Source organism: Carassius gibelio, chromosome A9, assembly GCF_023724105.1.
Source record: "Carassius gibelio isolate Cgi1373 ecotype wild population from Czech Republic chromosome A9, carGib1.2-hapl.c, whole genome shotgun sequence".
Classification (NCBI taxonomy): domain Eukaryota; kingdom Metazoa; phylum Chordata; class Actinopteri; order Cypriniformes; family Cyprinidae; genus Carassius; species Carassius gibelio.
The window spans coordinates 6,439,094-6,456,248 of NC_068379.1; the positions used below are offsets into that span (position 1 = coordinate 6,439,094).

At 35.2% G+C, this 17,155-nt stretch overlaps 2 protein-coding genes and 1 long non-coding RNA gene across 3 annotated transcripts in view; 1 reads left to right on the plus strand and 2 right to left on the minus strand.

The window, feature by feature from the left end:
• Window positions 1-2,002: 2,002 nt before the first annotated feature.
• LOC128019542 (uncharacterized) lies at window positions 2,003-2,640 on the minus strand. The gene is made up of 2 exons (XR_008185198.1): window positions 2,461-2,640; window positions 2,003-2,278 (listed from the first exon to the last, which is right to left on the minus strand). It is a non-coding gene; the product is annotated as an uncharacterized LOC128019542 (long non-coding RNA).
• A 222-nt stretch (window positions 2,641-2,862) lies between these two features.
• LOC128019536 (eIF5-mimic protein 2-B) lies at window positions 2,863-7,329 on the plus strand. The gene is made up of 12 exons (XM_052605581.1): window positions 2,863-2,985; window positions 3,314-3,384; window positions 3,906-4,082; window positions 4,174-4,268; window positions 4,384-4,449; window positions 4,544-4,679; window positions 4,769-4,878; window positions 4,980-5,150; window positions 5,246-5,392; window positions 6,614-6,752; window positions 6,836-6,958; window positions 7,033-7,329. The coding sequence occupies exons 2-12, from the start codon at window positions 3,321-3,323 to the stop codon at window positions 7,065-7,067; spliced, it is 1,263 nt and encodes a 420-aa protein (XP_052461541.1). The 5' UTR covers window positions 2,863-2,985; window positions 3,314-3,320; the 3' UTR covers window positions 7,068-7,329.
• Window positions 7,330-9,933: 2,604 nt separating this feature from the next.
• The window catches only part of LOC128019539 (CD48 antigen-like), a 49,084-nt gene continuing 41,862 nt past the window's right edge, over window positions 9,934-17,155 (minus strand). The window contains exons 3-6 of the mRNA XM_052605585.1: window positions 11,685-11,828; window positions 11,004-11,294; window positions 10,183-10,422; window positions 9,934-10,090 (exon numbers count right to left, since the gene is read on the minus strand). Of these exons, the coding sequence (XP_052461545.1) occupies window positions 9,969-10,090; window positions 10,183-10,422; window positions 11,004-11,294; window positions 11,685-11,742 (711 nt within the window). The 5' untranslated portion in view covers window positions 11,743-11,828 and the 3' untranslated portion in view covers window positions 9,934-9,968. The remainder of the gene's footprint in view (window positions 10,091-10,182; window positions 10,423-11,003; window positions 11,295-11,684; window positions 11,829-17,155) is intronic.

Sequence of the window (17,155 nt, forward strand, 5' to 3'; positions counted from 1 at the left end):
ATATTCACTTAGCACACCGTTATTTGTGAGTCCCGCCAACGTCTGTGCCATCAGAGCGCGTTTTCTCTGCGGCCGGCCTTATTGTTAACAAACTAAGGAGCGGACTTTCCCCCGATCATGTTTACATGCCCGTATTTCTTAACAACAACATGTAAAACAACAGAAAAAAAAGCAAAAAAAGATTTGCTGACAGTTTAAAAGTTTAAAAGTTAAGTGTAGGCTACGTTCTACAATAGCCTAATAACGCCTGTCTCATTAAACTTAATTTAAATAAATAAACATTCGAATATTTGTTTTTTGTGAGCTCAAATATTTGAATGTGATATTTGCGGAAAACGCCCATCCCTAATGCAAATACTTTGTAGTCATTTCAGAAGTCAGTACTGCTAATAAATCATACCTCTTGTGGATGACACTTCCATTCAGAAAGAAGTGCAAGGCTTAAAACACATTTACTTAAAATAGTAATATTAATATAAATAGTAGTGCTTGCTATTATGATACATTCTGTGTTTTCACCTCTTTAGTTTACCAAACCAAGATTTACTGGCTCTCACATTGCTGCAGCAAAGCCAAATCTTAGTGTGGCCAGGAGACCTTCTCATGTTGTAGACCAGCCTAGCGCAACAGTGTCTAATGCCTCTATACCAAGCACTACTGTCTCTGTAAGTAATGGCCTAATCTATAATGTATTCTATGAAGACAAATTGCACGTTCCATTCTATACAAATTATTAAACTTTTACAAATATTTTTAATACCAGAAAAACATATTTTTGCAGATGCTTCAGGGTGTGCCAGTGTTCCAGGGTCTGGAAATGGTTCAAAGACTGTCATTGGTCCAGGTAATGCCAGTGGTCCAGGGAATCCTGATGGTCCAGGGAATGCCAGTGGTTCAGGGGATGCCACTGTTACAGCGTACAGTTTTGCAGGGCACCAGTTCACAACCAGCTGCCAATCTGCAAATCATGCCCAAAAGACCCTACAAGAGAACTGTAGAGGCAAACACTTGCAAGAAGTGCGGACAATTCAAAACCAGTGCAATGGGACATAGCCAGTACATGAGCACGGTGTTCTGCCAACAGACTGAGACCATTTCAAAAGAACAGTGGAGACTGTTCCAAAATAATGTATACACTTGTGTATATAGTTGTTAAAATATAGTTCACTATTGTTAATATTTTTGTTCAATATTATTTATTTTAACTTTATTTACTGCTTTTTACTTTTAATTAATATTGAGCAAAATTCCCAATACTTCTTTAATTGGGAAAACACCATATTAATAATAATTTAATTATGTGTAAATGGGATTTTATAAGAAAATATATACTTCTAATTACTCTCCACCTATATCTGATGCTTTTTTTTAGCTCTATAGAGGTGAAAACTATTGACAAAAATGGAAGAGAATTTTGTGATATGCATATCTCTGTTAAGCAAGTGATAAAGGCAATTAATAATTTGAAAAATAATAAATTGCCAAGCACGGATGGTTTGACTGGAGAATTTTATAAGCTATTTGCAGTTGATCTGGCCCCTTTTTTTGCTCAAAATTAAAAAAAAAAAAATTCAAATACGTTCAATGTCTGCGGAAATAAATATGGAAAAAATCGATTCATGGCCTTTGAGAATTGATTTTGAATCGACCACATTTTAAAAAACGATTAATCGAAAATTTTTTTTTTTTTTTTACCCAGCCCTAGTGACAACCGATACTGACCTTTACAACCAAAAATCGACATTGAATCAACGTCTGCTTGCTATCTGGGCTGTCTTTAAATGAACAGATCTTTCTGTCAAACTAGAAACCATGCTGACTGAGAAAGCTATTTGCTTTTCTTTTGTGGTTGGGGTAGGCCTATAGCATGTACCAACTTGGTCTTATAATAACACATTTTAAAGGAGACACTGGAAGTATTTTCCACAAACATCACCAGTGTTTTATATAGCCTAAGCTAAAAATAAAATCACAAGCATCACAAAAGAGTGAACTAACTGTACATTTTTAACCCTTTTAATGTTTACGGGTTTTGGAATACAGAATCATTATCTATGTTTAAAGTTAGGTTTCAGTGAAACAAGTGAAGTGTCCACAGGCACAATTACCGGAATCAAGTTTTATATGTCTCCGTCATGTGACCCAGCAATGTGTTGTGAAAGACATTTTGTTCCAGGGAAGGTTGTGTAACAGCACAAGAGCTTTTGCCAGGTGTTGACTCATAATGTGACGCATTATGCTGTTACTTTCCGAGACAAATTTATGAAAACCGAATGGCCTGTACGACAGAATAGAAATATGATAGTGATGTCTCACTGGCAGTTTAAATACAAAACAGCAAAAAATTTATTTATATAATATTTTATAAACATTGTTTTTCTTTAAATAGGTACATGAATATAAATTGGCCAAGAAGAGTTAATTTAAACATCACACCATAAAAAATTAAAATCACCATACCATTATCCTCTGATCATTCAGATCATGAGCCATATAAACATGAAATATGATACTTGACAAAAAATAGCATACAAGAAAAAGAATTTACAGCGTACAGCCTGAGAGGCGAAAATATCCAGAATGTATGCAACTATTAGCCATTTTTATAGACGTCTTAATAAGTATCAGCCAACAGTTACATGATTCACCATTGCAAAAGCCGGAAACCGAGCGATCTATATTTAGACACTATAAAGAGGGGAAACCAAGTTGAAAATAATGTAACATTTTTCAAAATATTAAGATTATTTACATTTTGTAAGCATGCATATATATATCCAATAATAATTGTTCCTTTAAATCTGATAAAATAGAGCGGTTTCGTTTCTTTTATACCCCTTTTCCCGCATTTGTCGTCACTGAACTCCCCTCGAAATTGTAGAAGTCCAGTCTTTATCAACGTCGTGCTGAGTTTGGGTGAGGTAAAGTGTGCTTGCAGTTATTCGTTAACGGTTAGGAAACAATTGTCTCTATTCATAAATTTCGGTAAGTATTACTTGAAAATTGTCTTCTGTTGTAATTTGTTTGTCATACCGAGTAACCTGTTTTGTTCAACCATGTTATTGAAAAGCGCTGATAGATGCGTCATTTCAAAATATTTAAACTTTGGTACGTTACGTTAGATGTTAAAGAACAAAGAGAGTGGTCCCAGTCCCTTTACTTCTATTCCGCTTTACTCTCCATAGACCTCGGTTTTTATAACAAAAGAAAGGTGTGTTTTTTTTGTTTTTTTTTGGTTTTTTTTTTTCAATCCGAGTTGAATTCTTGTGTCCACGTCAATTGCGTTAACGTTATGTGTTTTTTATCTTTTCAGGTGTCTTATGAGTAATCAGAAGCAGCAGAAGCCAACGCTAACAGGCCAGCGTTTTAAGACACGGAAGAGAGGTTGGTTTCCCTTTTTTTTTTTTTTTTTTTTTTTTTTTTTTTAATCTTTTGGGCCTATTAGTTTAGAGTCACACTTTGGAAGTGATCGACGCCTTGAAATGTAACCCTCTAAGTGAGAATTGTGCCATCTGGTGGCAAAAAAAAAAGCTTGACGTGTCACCTCTTGTGTGTATATATACATATACACAGAGACTTTTGGATTCCGTGCACTGTTTTCTGTGGGTTAAGTGAGACTAAGGCCAGATGTTATCATTTGGACATGCCACATGTTCTAGCTTGCCCTGACCCCGGCCTGAGATGTTCTAAAAACACAATTTTACCATAGTATAGATTGATAAGTGTATGTTTGTATGCATGAAGAAGAATAATAATAATAATTGTGTGATCCTATGCTGCTAGTGTGAATGAGCGTGCTAATGAATGTTCATTGGATTCCTCTAGTTGAGGTCTAGATCTGACAAGTAGTCCAGACACTTCATTGAGCATTACACCTCATTTTCTTCTGCCTTCTTTTTGAACAGATGAAAAGGAGAGATTTGACCCTACACAGTTTCAGGAGAGCATTGTACAAGGATTAAATCAAACTGGCACTGATTTGGAGGCTGTTGCCAAGTTCTTAGATTCATCTGGGGCCAAGCTCGATTATCGTCGCTATGCAGAAACCCTGTTTGATATCCTGGTGGCTGGTGGAATGCTGGGTAAGGGTGCAGAGTACTTGGGTGCTCCTTTTGTTTTAGTTGTGAATTGTAGTTTAACTAGAGCTTTTCCACTTGTCTTTGTATCCATTAGCTCCGGGAGGTGCCTTATCCGATGACATGACTCGGACTCCCTTCTGTCTCTTCACAGCACCAGAAGATGTTAAGACCATGAAAGCATATGCTCAGGTATCTAATGCCTCATAAAGGGTTTTAGCAGTCTGCTTCTAGAACAGGCTCTCTTTTTAATAAGTAATGGCATCAGAAGATCCGCATTTAACATTTATTAAACTTAATTTTTTAGGTTTTTAACAAGTTAATCCGGCGTTACAAGTACCTGGAGAAAGGTTTTGAAGAAGAGATTAAAAAGGTAATCTGCCCTTGGCCTATAAGGGTTTTTTTTTCTTAAATGCCAAAGTTTTGACCAGAATTCAGAAGTTACTTATTTTTCCTATTCTCCACAGTTGCTCCTGTTTTTAAAAGGATTCAGTGAGTCTGAGCGTAACAAGCTTGCCATGCTCACAGGCATTTTACTGGCTAACGGGAACCTGTCATCTTTAATCCTTGGCAGCCTCTTCAATGACAACTTGGTCAAAGAAGGTATATCTAACATTTGGTCATGCTAGGTTTTCTTATTTTTCCCTGATTTTTTTTTTTCTCTATGTAGTAAACTTGTTGCTTTTAAATAGGTGTGTCTCCAGCCTTTGCTGTGGTCCTGTTTAAATCGTGGATCAGTGAGAAGGACATCAACTCTGTAGCTGCCAGTCTGCGTAAAGTTGGCATGGACAACAGGTTGACTGTGAGTCTTAATGTGTTCTAGATTGCATGAGTGAACCAGTTCAATGCTGATCGTACGGTTATGGTTAATGTCTACTTTTAACTGGTTGTTTCTGGTTTCAGGAGCTGTTTCCAGTGAACAAGCGAAGCTACGACCACTTCGCTAAATACTTCACTGATGCTGGGCTTAAGGAGCTTTCTGATTTTGCTCGCAACCAGCAGTCATTAGGAACTCGTAAGGAGCTTCAGAAGGAGCTCCAAGATCAGATGTCTCAAGGAATACCTTTTAAAGAGGTCCGTGAAGACCCTGAACCAAGTTGTGAAGAGTTTTTTTTTTTTTTTTTCTTTCCCAAGCCCAGCAATGTCTAATAATCTGTTTTGTCTCTTAGATAATTGCATATTGCAGGGAAGAAATAAAAAAGAGCAACATCTCTGAGCAGAGGATGATTGGTATCATGTGGACCAGTGTCATGAGCTTAGTGGAATGGAATAAGAAAGAGGAACTGGTCACTGAACAGTCAATTAAACACCTAAAGGTAAGCGTGGCCTTGGACTAAAGTAACCATAGCTTTTGGACTCCATTGGGTTTATCAGGTTAACATTCCTGAGCCTGGTTTCGGTCCCTGAGAAACATTCGCTTTTAGTCAATACAAATGTCAATCCCGGGACATGTCCGCTTTCACACAGAAGGCAATCTAGCAATGTTCCAGCAATTTTCTGGGTCCAACATGCGGTGTGAAAGGGGAAATGGATAACTAGTCAAAACAAATAAGTGACTTTAACCTAGATTTAATGGATTGATTTGTGTGGGAGCAGTTCTGATATGAATAGGTAGACCATTCCAAAGTCTTGGAGGCATTACGGCAAATACCCGATGCTCCCCTTTTAGTCTGGCTTTAGGAACCACTAAGTGCCTTAAATTGGCAAACCTAAGCGCTCTTGTTGGTTGGTGGTCTATCAACCGATCCGAAAGGGTGTGCTAAACCTTAAAAAAAGAAATCCTTAATGTGCTATATGAGCACTTTACATTGATTTAAACATATGTTACAGAATTACATTTTAAAGACTAGGACTTGTTCACACATTCAAGCTCCCATTAGGACTCTGGCAGCCCATTTTGAAACGTCTGAAGATGGTTTAGAGAAGATTGACTGATCCCCCCCCCAAAAAAACCTTGGTTTTTCGCATACAGGGGCATCTCCATAAATTAGAATGTGGTGGAAAGGTTGTGGGTGGGGTGTTGGGGGGTTTTTTTTTTTTTTTTTTTTTTTTTTTTTTTTCTCTCTCTCTCATATTCAGACTTTTTAATTTGACATCCTTGCTTTTAACATCTAAGAGGTAAGTGACCAAAAGGTCTGCTCTGTTAGGTTTTTTTTTATTTCATAACTGTGGGCGCTTTTTATACCATACTTCTGAATGCTAAAACAAAGTAGCATAGAGCGAGGAAAATGACGTGGGGAGCTAGAGTTGAACCTTGAGGGACCCTGCCAGTCAAAGGCACCATAACAGAGTGAAGTTGGCCAATATTGATTTGAGAAACTCCCTTTTTAGGAAGCGGACTGGAACCAATTTGGGCCAAACCACTATTTCCCACCACCTGTTCAAACCAGTACCGTAAACGTTGTGGTATACAGTGTCAAAGTACAAGTCTGTAGCTAAAAGAACATGAACCGTTTTTAAAGTGCTGTCTCAGAGGAATGAAGTTTCCTAATTTGTATCATGACCAAATTAACTTGACTTGTGTTTCTCTTTCTCAGCAACACAGCCCCCTGCTGAAGGCCTTCACCACACAGGGCCTGTCTGAGGTGACTCTGCTGCTCAGAATTCAAGAGTACTGTTATGACAACATCCACTTCATGAAATCTTTCCAGAAGATTGTTTTGCTGCTCTATAAAGGTAGAATTTCTCAAAGGCTTAACTTGTGGAGCTTCAATTAGGATGGTCTCTAAACCTTTTCTGACACTTTACTCCTTCTTTAGTGGATGTTGTGAGTGAAGAAGCTATTCTTAAGTGGTATACTGAAGCTCACCTAGCCAAAGGAAAGAGTGTCTTCCTGGAGCAGATGAAGAAATTTGTGGAGTGGCTGAAAAACGCTGAAGAGGGTGAGTGTCAGTCTCAATTAAACATGATGGTTTATTTGTTTTCACATATTAAAGAAACCACACTCTTGTTTCAGAATCGGAGTCTGAGGAGGAAACGGATGAAGACTGAACCAAGGTTGCTTCATTTTTGGAATGAGAAACAATAGTTCTGACTGTAGAGGATTCTCTTGCACTTCAGTTGACTGGTCTACATCACTTAAGAGTGTACTTAACAAAACTGTTTTAAAGTCTTTAGCAAGAAATTTTACCTTTTGAGGCTTGCACTTGTAGTCCTTGCTAAGGAAGAATGATTGTTCTCACTTCTGCTGAACTCCTTATCAAAGACCTTTTTTAGATGTTCGTCAGGTTTAAAAATAAAGAAAATCAATCAAGTCTGTCTTTAGGTGTTTTTTTTTTTTTTTTTTTTTTTTCTTCTTTGTCCTCCTACATAAGGAAACTTTCTTGTGGCACTGGTCATGTGAATGTGAGGAAATTTTTGTCTGTCATGGTAAATTAGTTTTAAATTCGTTGTCTTAATCAGTCTTGTTAGTATTAGTAGTGGAGGGGGTGTGTGTGTGTGTTATTTATATATATATAATATAATATTATATATATATATAATTTTTTTTTTTTTTTACTTCGGAAAGCACCGCAGGATCCAAATGGAAATTATTCCAGGAACACTTCACAATATGGTTTTATTGTTTGTGTAAGGTCACATTAACAACCACTTATTAAAATGTTCATTAACTCTGTTAATGTTGTAAAAACTAGTTTGTTACTTGACCCATTAACAAATTAACCTAATTGTGAAGTGTTGCAATTATTTGTGTAGGGATGGATGATCAACTCACTGAAAAACTTTTTTTTTTTTTTATTCAAGACAAATTACTGGTGTCCTTTTTTATTTTTGCTTGGACAAAATGCTGCACATTACATTTTGACTTGGAAAGGTCAAATGACAGAACTAAATTACAATTTTAAAACCAAACCCCAGATTTAATCGACTAAGACCACAACAACAAAAACCCCCTCAAAATTAGAGGCATCCACTGCATTTATGACAATCCAAAAAAATACACGCAGCATGAGCAGTAATTTATATCTAAATTATTTTGTATAGTTTGACATTTTAAAACCAGCCTGAAACCAAGACTGCAGAAGCTCTGCATGAGATGCAGATTCGCTCTCTGACAGCAGGTGGCGCTTATAAACAAATATGCAACTTATAGAGACGAGATGAAAATAAAATAACTTCTAAAAATTTCTAAAGCGAGTCCATTCCTGTTCGATGCATTCATATAAACCCCCACCCCAAATGTATTGATTCGTATGACATCTCAACCGATTTGAATAGTCTCATATTTGTATAGATTTTCAAATGGCTCGCGGTGTATCATTGAATCCCTATTTCGGTGTCCCTGCTGTCCAGTGCTTCTCATTTAACTTGTTACTTGTTGCTAGAATTGGCTTGTGCTGGTCCAGTGAGGTCTTGGGCTTCACCAGTTTCATGCTCATCATCTTCACAGTTGTGAAGGTCTTTGCCTAGAACACAAATAGTTTACAAAACAATAACTACAGTTTCTCACATCTGTTTGCTTTCTGTATTGGAATTGCAGTTTCTCAACATAATATCAATGTGCTTTACTCTGTTTCTCACTCTGTTCTACTGTTTAAAATGACAACTAAATCTTTCATTCCATCAAAACTAAATGTATAAAAATATTTTGGGAAAAAACTTTCAAGTACAATTAACTTTTTGTGCTATTGTGGAAATGGGGAGAGTGTGCTACTGGGATCATGTATTGATGTAAGCTGAACAAGTTCTTGATGTGCAAATAGACTGTGGCTTCCTGTCAGACTGTCTAAAACATGCTTACCTGATTTACTTCTCTGATCAGATGGATCAGGGTTGTCACTGAGAGCTTTGGAAGTTTCATCTAATTCCATTTCTTTACTCATATTTTCAGCATCAGTAATTTCTTGCGGTTTGCCATTGGGGTTGCTTAATATCATTGCTGTAAGGTTGGTTATAGGTCCAAGTCAAGAAACCATTTATAAAGTTGTTTTAAATGCAATGCAAATTAAAATGTACGATACTTTGACATTTTCCTCTAGAACATGATTTATACACCCACACTGAAAAATTAATTATGAACAAAAATCTCACTGTATTATTACAATTAATGCCAAAAATCATGTTTGGAAATGTAAACTGATATTTCCTACTGACACACTACAGCAAAAGATAGAAATAACTGACTTAAAACCATGTTTAAAAATTTTTTTTTTTTTTGTATGCAAATACCAGTGGCCTAAGACTTTTGCACGTCCTGATTTTGCCAAGTTCGATGTGTTCCTAGGTCAACATATTTTGTTGACCCTGGAACAACATTTTACTCCAAAAATATATTCTTAACCATATCCCTACACCTAAACCTAACCTTAACCATGAGTAATCCCTAAAATCAGAGGAAATGATAGATGAATGACACTGATGTACAAGCACCAAACACTGATTTTATGCGTAAACTTCACAAAATCTATAAACTGGTTCTTCAAATCTGATTGGTTAATCACAATGTTGTTCCAGGGTCAACAACGATGTTGTCCCAGGAACATGTCTCACTTGGTAAAATCAGGTTCTGCAAGACTTTTGCACAGTACTGTATAAAAATAATGCATAATATATAATGCACAGATATCAACACTCAGATTCAAAACTCAAAGGTATCGTGAAAATAAACATACTTTTAAACTTACTTTGCGCTTCTGTCTCTGATAATTTACACATTTTTCCCTCTATCAAACTTTCTTGTACGTCATCTTTAGCTAAACACAGAGAGAAGATCATTTATAATGCATTATATTTGTAGCACATCAATTAAGATGCAAATCAAAGAGCAAAAAATAAATACTCACTTTCAAGTCCGGATGTCCTTGTATCTAATAGGAGAAAATTAAGTCAATATTGTTGCACAAATGGGTAGCTGAAAGTCATGTCATATTTATATTTTGATGTAATGAGCACCTATGTTTTACCTTTGTTTATTTTTTTGTGAATTAAATAAATGAAAACAGCTGCAATCCCCAAGATAATAGCACCGATGATGACTAATGATAGCATGGTATTCATATCTGATTGTGGATCATCTAATTACAAGAACATAACAATAAATAATCATAAACCAACTCCATCAGGAACAATGTACTTCCGCAGTTATTGTTATGTGCATGAAGTAGACCTGTGTTGCAGTCTTTCAGAGTGAAGCTAGTGTTCTTTTGGCTAACTTCATTTTTCACAGTGCAAGTAAAGACTGCATCAGGCTTCTCCTCCTTGCTGATATTAAGCTCTTGCTTAGAGTGTTGTATAGAATTTGATCCAGTCCATTCAAAGGATATTGTGGAATTAGATGAAGCTGAACAGAACAGTGTTTTTGATTCTGTCATCAGTTTACAGGTCACAACTGGCTCCTGCAAAGCATCTGAGGAAACATGGACGATACTGGTTTTGTGTTTACTATGTGGTAAATATTTGTTTATAACAATATTCTGAGTTAAGATCAGAAATGTTTGAAACATAGACTAAATACACTAACCATATACTAATAAAAAAGATTCCCATGATATTTGTCTTAAAATTCTAATGAATTCCTATTGTTTTGACAATGTCTCATTCTTTTGCTGTACACAAGGTCATTTTAATATTGTATTTTTGCAGTTTAATTACATATTTATACTTAATTGTATTAAATTATAATGATTTTCCATTTTCCAGTCGCATCCAGTTACCAATTCTTGTTTTCTGACAACTACAAACTATAAATAAGACTTCTTAGAGATTTTATGAATGCTGTGTTCACAAAATGAACCATCTTTTATATGTATCGATAGATTATGGGAGCATCTTTTGCTTTAAATGCTGGTAATGTTCTTGGTCATCCAACTTCACCATTTAAGTTTTAATGGTGAGCAACTTGGCTATGCAGATATGCCAGCAAGGCGGCATTACATTTGTACATTAAGTCATTTACACATAATGTACAATTGTACATTAAGCACTTACCAATAACTTGAACTTCATTTTCAGACTTTTGATACTTTCCATCTATCTGTATTTCAGACCTATAAATACCACTGTCCTGGCTTGTCATGTGACGAACAATGAGCTGCCCAGTAGTGATTTCAATCCATGATCTTCCTTTGAATTGTCCATACGCTTTAAATTCATTCAAATCATATTCGGCCACCTTGTTTTCATTGAATGTCCACAAAATGTCTTCAGGCTTTCCACTTATATTTGGATTTAAAGTCAAATTATTCCCATTCTCAACAAAGGTGACAGAAGTTACAGCATCTGAATAACATTTATAAAGGGAAAGATCATGGTGTAAGGTTCAATCTAAAACATCTAAAAGTTAATAACATAACATTTTTACAATGAAATGATAACTCCAAAGCATTAGCTTGTTTCCTAACAGGCCCTGAATAAATTCTGTGCTGTTACTCGAGCCTAAGTTGTCTTTAACATTAGTTAGGAAATGAATGAAAAAAAAAAATGAAAAGAACGTTTGTATGGATGGAGTCTAATTCGTTGTTTGCTTAACCTGGACATGAAACGCTTAAAAAAAAACTTGTTTTGCAACCCATTAGAACAGCTTAATTAAAAGAACTCCAATTAACAACTATAATAATAGTTACATTATAATGCAAATGAATATTTTCAATTATAAACAACGTTACTTACTGAATCGTGATAATATTACACAGACGAAAAGATGAAATACTTCCCAGAGTGTTCTCATTTTTCATTCACTTTCTTATTTCTCTCAGCTGTTCCAGGTAAACGGTCAGTCCAAACTGGCTTTTGTGCATTTGTATGAGCCTGAAACTGCAATTAAAACACCAATGGTTTGGTTATACTGTATGTAGTTATTATGGTAAGTTGCCACTTCCTCAACTGAAAAAGTTTGTCATTGATATTTAAAGGATGATCTTTTTATCAAGTCATGCTAGCTCCACCCCATTGATTACAGCTGATAAAGTCATAGTTCACTCAAGAAAAAAATAAAAATAAAATTGTCATTAATTATTCACCCCCTCAAATTGTTCCAAACCTGTATGAGTTTATTTTTTATTTTTTATTTTGAAGAAAGTGGGTAACAAAACAGTTGCTGGTCCCCACTGACTTTAATAGTCCTACATTTTTGATAATCCACTTTAATCAGACGTGCGTCACAATATGAAAAGTTATGATGTTACATAGTGAGTTTAAACATTGAATTACACAAATATGAAAACAGCAGGAACATTACACAGCCAAAGTGCAAATTTATTTGCATGGTGTACAAAGAGTGCTTTCAATAGTGATGCTTATAAAAGTCTGTGCCCTAAAGCCTATAAATAGCAGGCACAGACCCAAATACATTTGCATTATGGGAGAATTTCTAGAATTATGAACATTCAGCGGCAGCTTTACAAACACTATTCATTTGTGGTAGAAGATCAGAATAAACACCTCAAAATTTTTCACAAACATAAAATCACATTTGTTTACATTTTTGAAGCATTTTTGAGTACAAAACTAATTCACAAACCTAAAACCAACATTACTGTTTTTGTTGGTCTGGCCATGTATCTGTGGATTACATGGTAAATGCTAAATTATGTCAATATTTGGGTTTAAATGTCAAGTCAAGTCACCTTTATTTATATAGCACTTTAAACAAAATACATTGCGTCAAAGCAACTAAACAACATTCATTAGGAAAACAGTGTGTCAATAATGCAAAATGACAGTTAAAGTGTCTGATAACCTACTGTAATAGTGTCACGATCATTAGATGGAGTGCCAATGAACTTCAGTAGAGGGCACTCCACTCAGGACCATTCCACCCATCAACCACCAGATGTCACTTGGACACTAGCACCTCTCATACTGTTGCATCACAATCACCTTGCCACACCTGCACCTCATTTACACACATAAAAGCAGCATGATCACTCTAACTCACTGCGAAGTCTTGTTTAGCCTGTCTGATATTTCCGAGCGGTTTTCCTAGTGTTTGTTCTTCCTGTGTATTATCTTGGATTGTATAACCGACTCTGATTCTCTGCTTGTTACCGTTAATGATTTTGGATATCCCTAACATACCTGACACCGTTAATGATTTCTGCCTGTATGACCATTCTCTTAATAAAATTCTGCAAATGGATCCGAAAACACCTCTGACTCCCTGTTACAAATAGACCTTGTCAGGGTATACCATCCTTTTAGCAAAAGACTTTAAGTAGACAGTCTACATAAAAAATAAATAAATAATATATATAACATATATAACTTTATATAACTTTCTAAAGATTGTGTCTATTCCACAGCCTTGTTTCATCCATGTACAATTCAATATGGTGGGGTTGTCAAAGTTTTTTGTAGGGGGTTGTATAAGCTTTTAGTCAAAACTGAAACCTAATAACTCATATTATCCCAGTATAACATGATCAGTCACAAACTTGCTTATTTGATTAGCAGGCTGACATAGAAATGGAGCATAACTGTTTTTTAACATTTTAGGCCTAAAATTAGTTAATTCTCACTTGACTTTGAATAACAAAATTTCTCATAATTTCTATTGATGTTGTAGTTTACACATGTCTTATTAATGTGTGGAATGTTAAATATATTGAGTTGAAAAACTTCAACACTGCTAGTATAACATTTATTTATTTATTTATTTTGCTCTGAAAGCTAAGAGGAACAAAATACAACAGAACTGTAAGCTGACATCCACTCAGTTATGTAGCACAACTGAAAAAAAAGTAGTTGTGTGAAAGCTCAGTGGTAACTGCTACTTTTATCTGTTTGATCAAATGGTTTGCCAGAGCTGCTATTCACTAGCACATGTTTATTCTCATACATTAAAGCCCGAAAAGTGGTGGTTAACCTGCAACATGGCCTTTAATATAAACATTTGACGTTCCCCAGAGCACAACACAAAAACGCTTTGGAGAGGTTGCCATATCTGTGTCCCCAGTGACCTATTATCACAGTTTCAAGTAAGGGTGCTTTTGGTAACAATTTATTTTACAGTGTCCTTGTTACATGTTACTTTAGTAATTACAGTAAATTGCATGATTGTATGCAGTAAACCTAATCCGACCCCAAATCGTAAACTTATATTAAATGTTGTTAATTAACAATACAAGCACTTAAATGTACAATTACACTTTAAGAACACCATAAAATAAAGTGTAACCAAACTTGTTAAACCGGCTTTGAAAAGGGAAGCTGCACATATCTGAAAAGGCTTTAGGCTATATAACAAATAGGGATATAGTTCTGTAGTTAGTAACCACTAGAATAATGGTGCTTAACAGAGTTATAGTAGTAGTGTTCTGTCATCATATTTCATTGTGTTTCCTGAACATTTCTGTTAACAGATTACACTCAGAAAAAAAGGTGTAGCTTTTGATAGGCTAGCAATTTAAGTACTAATGTATCTTTAAGGTTACCTACTAATATGAATCCTTAAGGGGTTAAAGATACAAAGGTATACCTTTTAAAAACCTAGGGACAGCTTTTTTGTTATACTTTTTTTGGAGTATGTATTTTCATTTATTCATTTATTTATTGAAATCAAATTAATACTTCACGCACAGGTAATTATTTATGTGTTGAAAGCCGTGTTGACCCGTGTACCTTAAAATGTCTTGTTACACATGTTCGCTTGTATGGCCTCACAGCTTGCTGTGTTTGTGTATGTGTTTATTTTCTCTGTACATTGTTATGACATTATGCTTAAATTTATATGACATAAAGCTGTTGTTTAGCTCTAAAATATAGTTTACAAGCCGTATAAACCACTTATTTAACTTTTAAGGTAGCCCATCAAGTTGTCCGTTTTGGAGCCTGATAGTCGTTTAAGTTGTTCAGCAGCTTGTTTATTAGTGTTTATTAGCATCTAGCTTTCCACATTGTTTTTGGGTAAACATGAGGATAAGTACATTAAACAGTTTTAATTTTGAGCTAGCATTTTAAATAGACTACAAGTTTATGTAGTCAATGAAAGAAAAACAACACATATAAACATAACCTATGAAAGAAAATGGTTAATTCTGTTCAGTCTTATCCCACTGCAGGAGTCATATGCGGAGTCCTATGAGACACAACAGAAGTGTCAGGGGCCATAGTTTGCACCAAAAGTCTACCATCCTTAACCTATTGATCCTTTCACTTTCTCCCTCATCTCTTCAGTCATACAGGTTTCAGCAAGAGTGTCTAAGCCTGATATAAGTTCTTTGATGCAAGTGATTTTAACACAAACACAACTAACTTCCTTCAGGTCTAGGAAAAATGCAATTGTTAGGTTACTGAACAAAAGAGAGTAGGCTAAAATTTATCACTGCCATCAATTAAACAAAGATTTTAACTTTTGAACTTCAGTTTGAAAATGTGATTTTTTTTTTTTTTAATAATTTGATTCCTAATTTTACAGTGCCTGTGAGAGGACATGGTCGCTTCACTTCGTTTTGTCGAGGCCACAAAATATTTATTCTTTTAAATAATTTGTGGGAATGTGATAATATGTCGTGGCCACGAGATCATTTTGTCGAAGTTACGACCTCTATGTTGAGGGAACAACATCCATTTGTTGTGGACACGAGTTTAATGTGCAAACAAACCTGCGTGACCATAGCAACCTGGGATTATCAGAGATCACTAACTAACCACTAATTTCAAGAAGTACTCTCTCTCTCTCGCTCTCTCTCTCAAATGTAATATTATCCTGACCCGAAGAAAACTTATTCAAACAATCATACTTTTAAAGTGATAATTCACCTGATGTCATAATTTGCTTATACCTGTGTTGTTCCAAACTTGTATAACTCTCTTTACTTTGAAAAACAAAACAAAATACTTTGAACAATCCTGGAAACATGTATATAGGGTTAAAGTTAAATATAGGCATATAGACATATACTGTAAGTGTAAGTTCTGTATTTTAAGATTTTAAGGCAAACTGAAGAATCAGTCAAGAAAATAGTTAATGTTAAGAATATTTTGATTAAATAAAACAATTTCAAATTTTATTATATTAGATTTGTTATATAAAATAATAATAATAATAATAATTATTATAATAATAATAATAATAATAATAATAATAATAATAATAATAATAGTAATAATAATAATAAGTTTTACAGAAAGATAATTGATTCTGGATTGAATAAACTAAGACATTATTATTCCATATTCTATGCAGCAAAGTGACATACTTTTTCTCTACCCTCCCACCTCCCCTATGCTTTTTACACTAGGTATCTTCACTTCCCCTCCCATCCCCTCCTCCGCTTTTGGCTTCTCTTCTGAGGCCACAAGAGGGCGTATTGGCCAAAATATTACTAATGCACATTTACTCAAAGCATAAGAAAATATGACTGAAAAAAGTGCATATTTAAAATAATGTTTGCAAACCAATTATAATTAATAGCTTAAAGAATTAAAACAAAACAGCATCAAGTGTACATGCATAGATTAATACAAAGGGGTGTAAGCCAATGACACAGTACATTTTTCATTTAAACATGAGATACAGCGGGACAGGGAAAACCCACCATAAAGTCTCAAGATATGTTTTTGAAAAAAATTTAACCCACCTTAATTTTACATGGCTTTCTTAACATGCGGCTCTCTTGTGAAACTCGAGTGCAAGGGTAATAGAAGACGTCCCTCTCTAGAAAATGCGTGAAATATGCGTTCTGTGTGAATGATAAAGGCCAAAGTATAATTTGACCATCCGCATCCGCGCACCGTCCACATTATGTAATTTTCGTCATCAAGGGGGCATCATACATTTTTGGGTCAGATAGCTCTGGGTCATGTTTTTTTTTTTTTTTTTCTGGCATTTGTTCCTGACCACTTTAATTCCTCGTTTGTTAAAGCTTTTCCCTTCTCCTTCCTTGTTTATATCTTGATCTTGACATTACTTAGGCCAGTCTGATTTGAAGATGGGACACTGATGTTTATGGGTGGCTTCTACAGGTTATCTGATATATTCCTTTTTTACCGGTGTTCAGTCTGTCTATCACTTCGTCTTCCTCTTCCTCTTCTTTTTTTCTCTCCAAGTGCCTGGTCTTCCTCATTTTTATCTGCATCTTGTGTCTCAATCTGCTCCTCTGAGGACTATATAAGACTTTCCTCTTATTCCATTTCTTCTT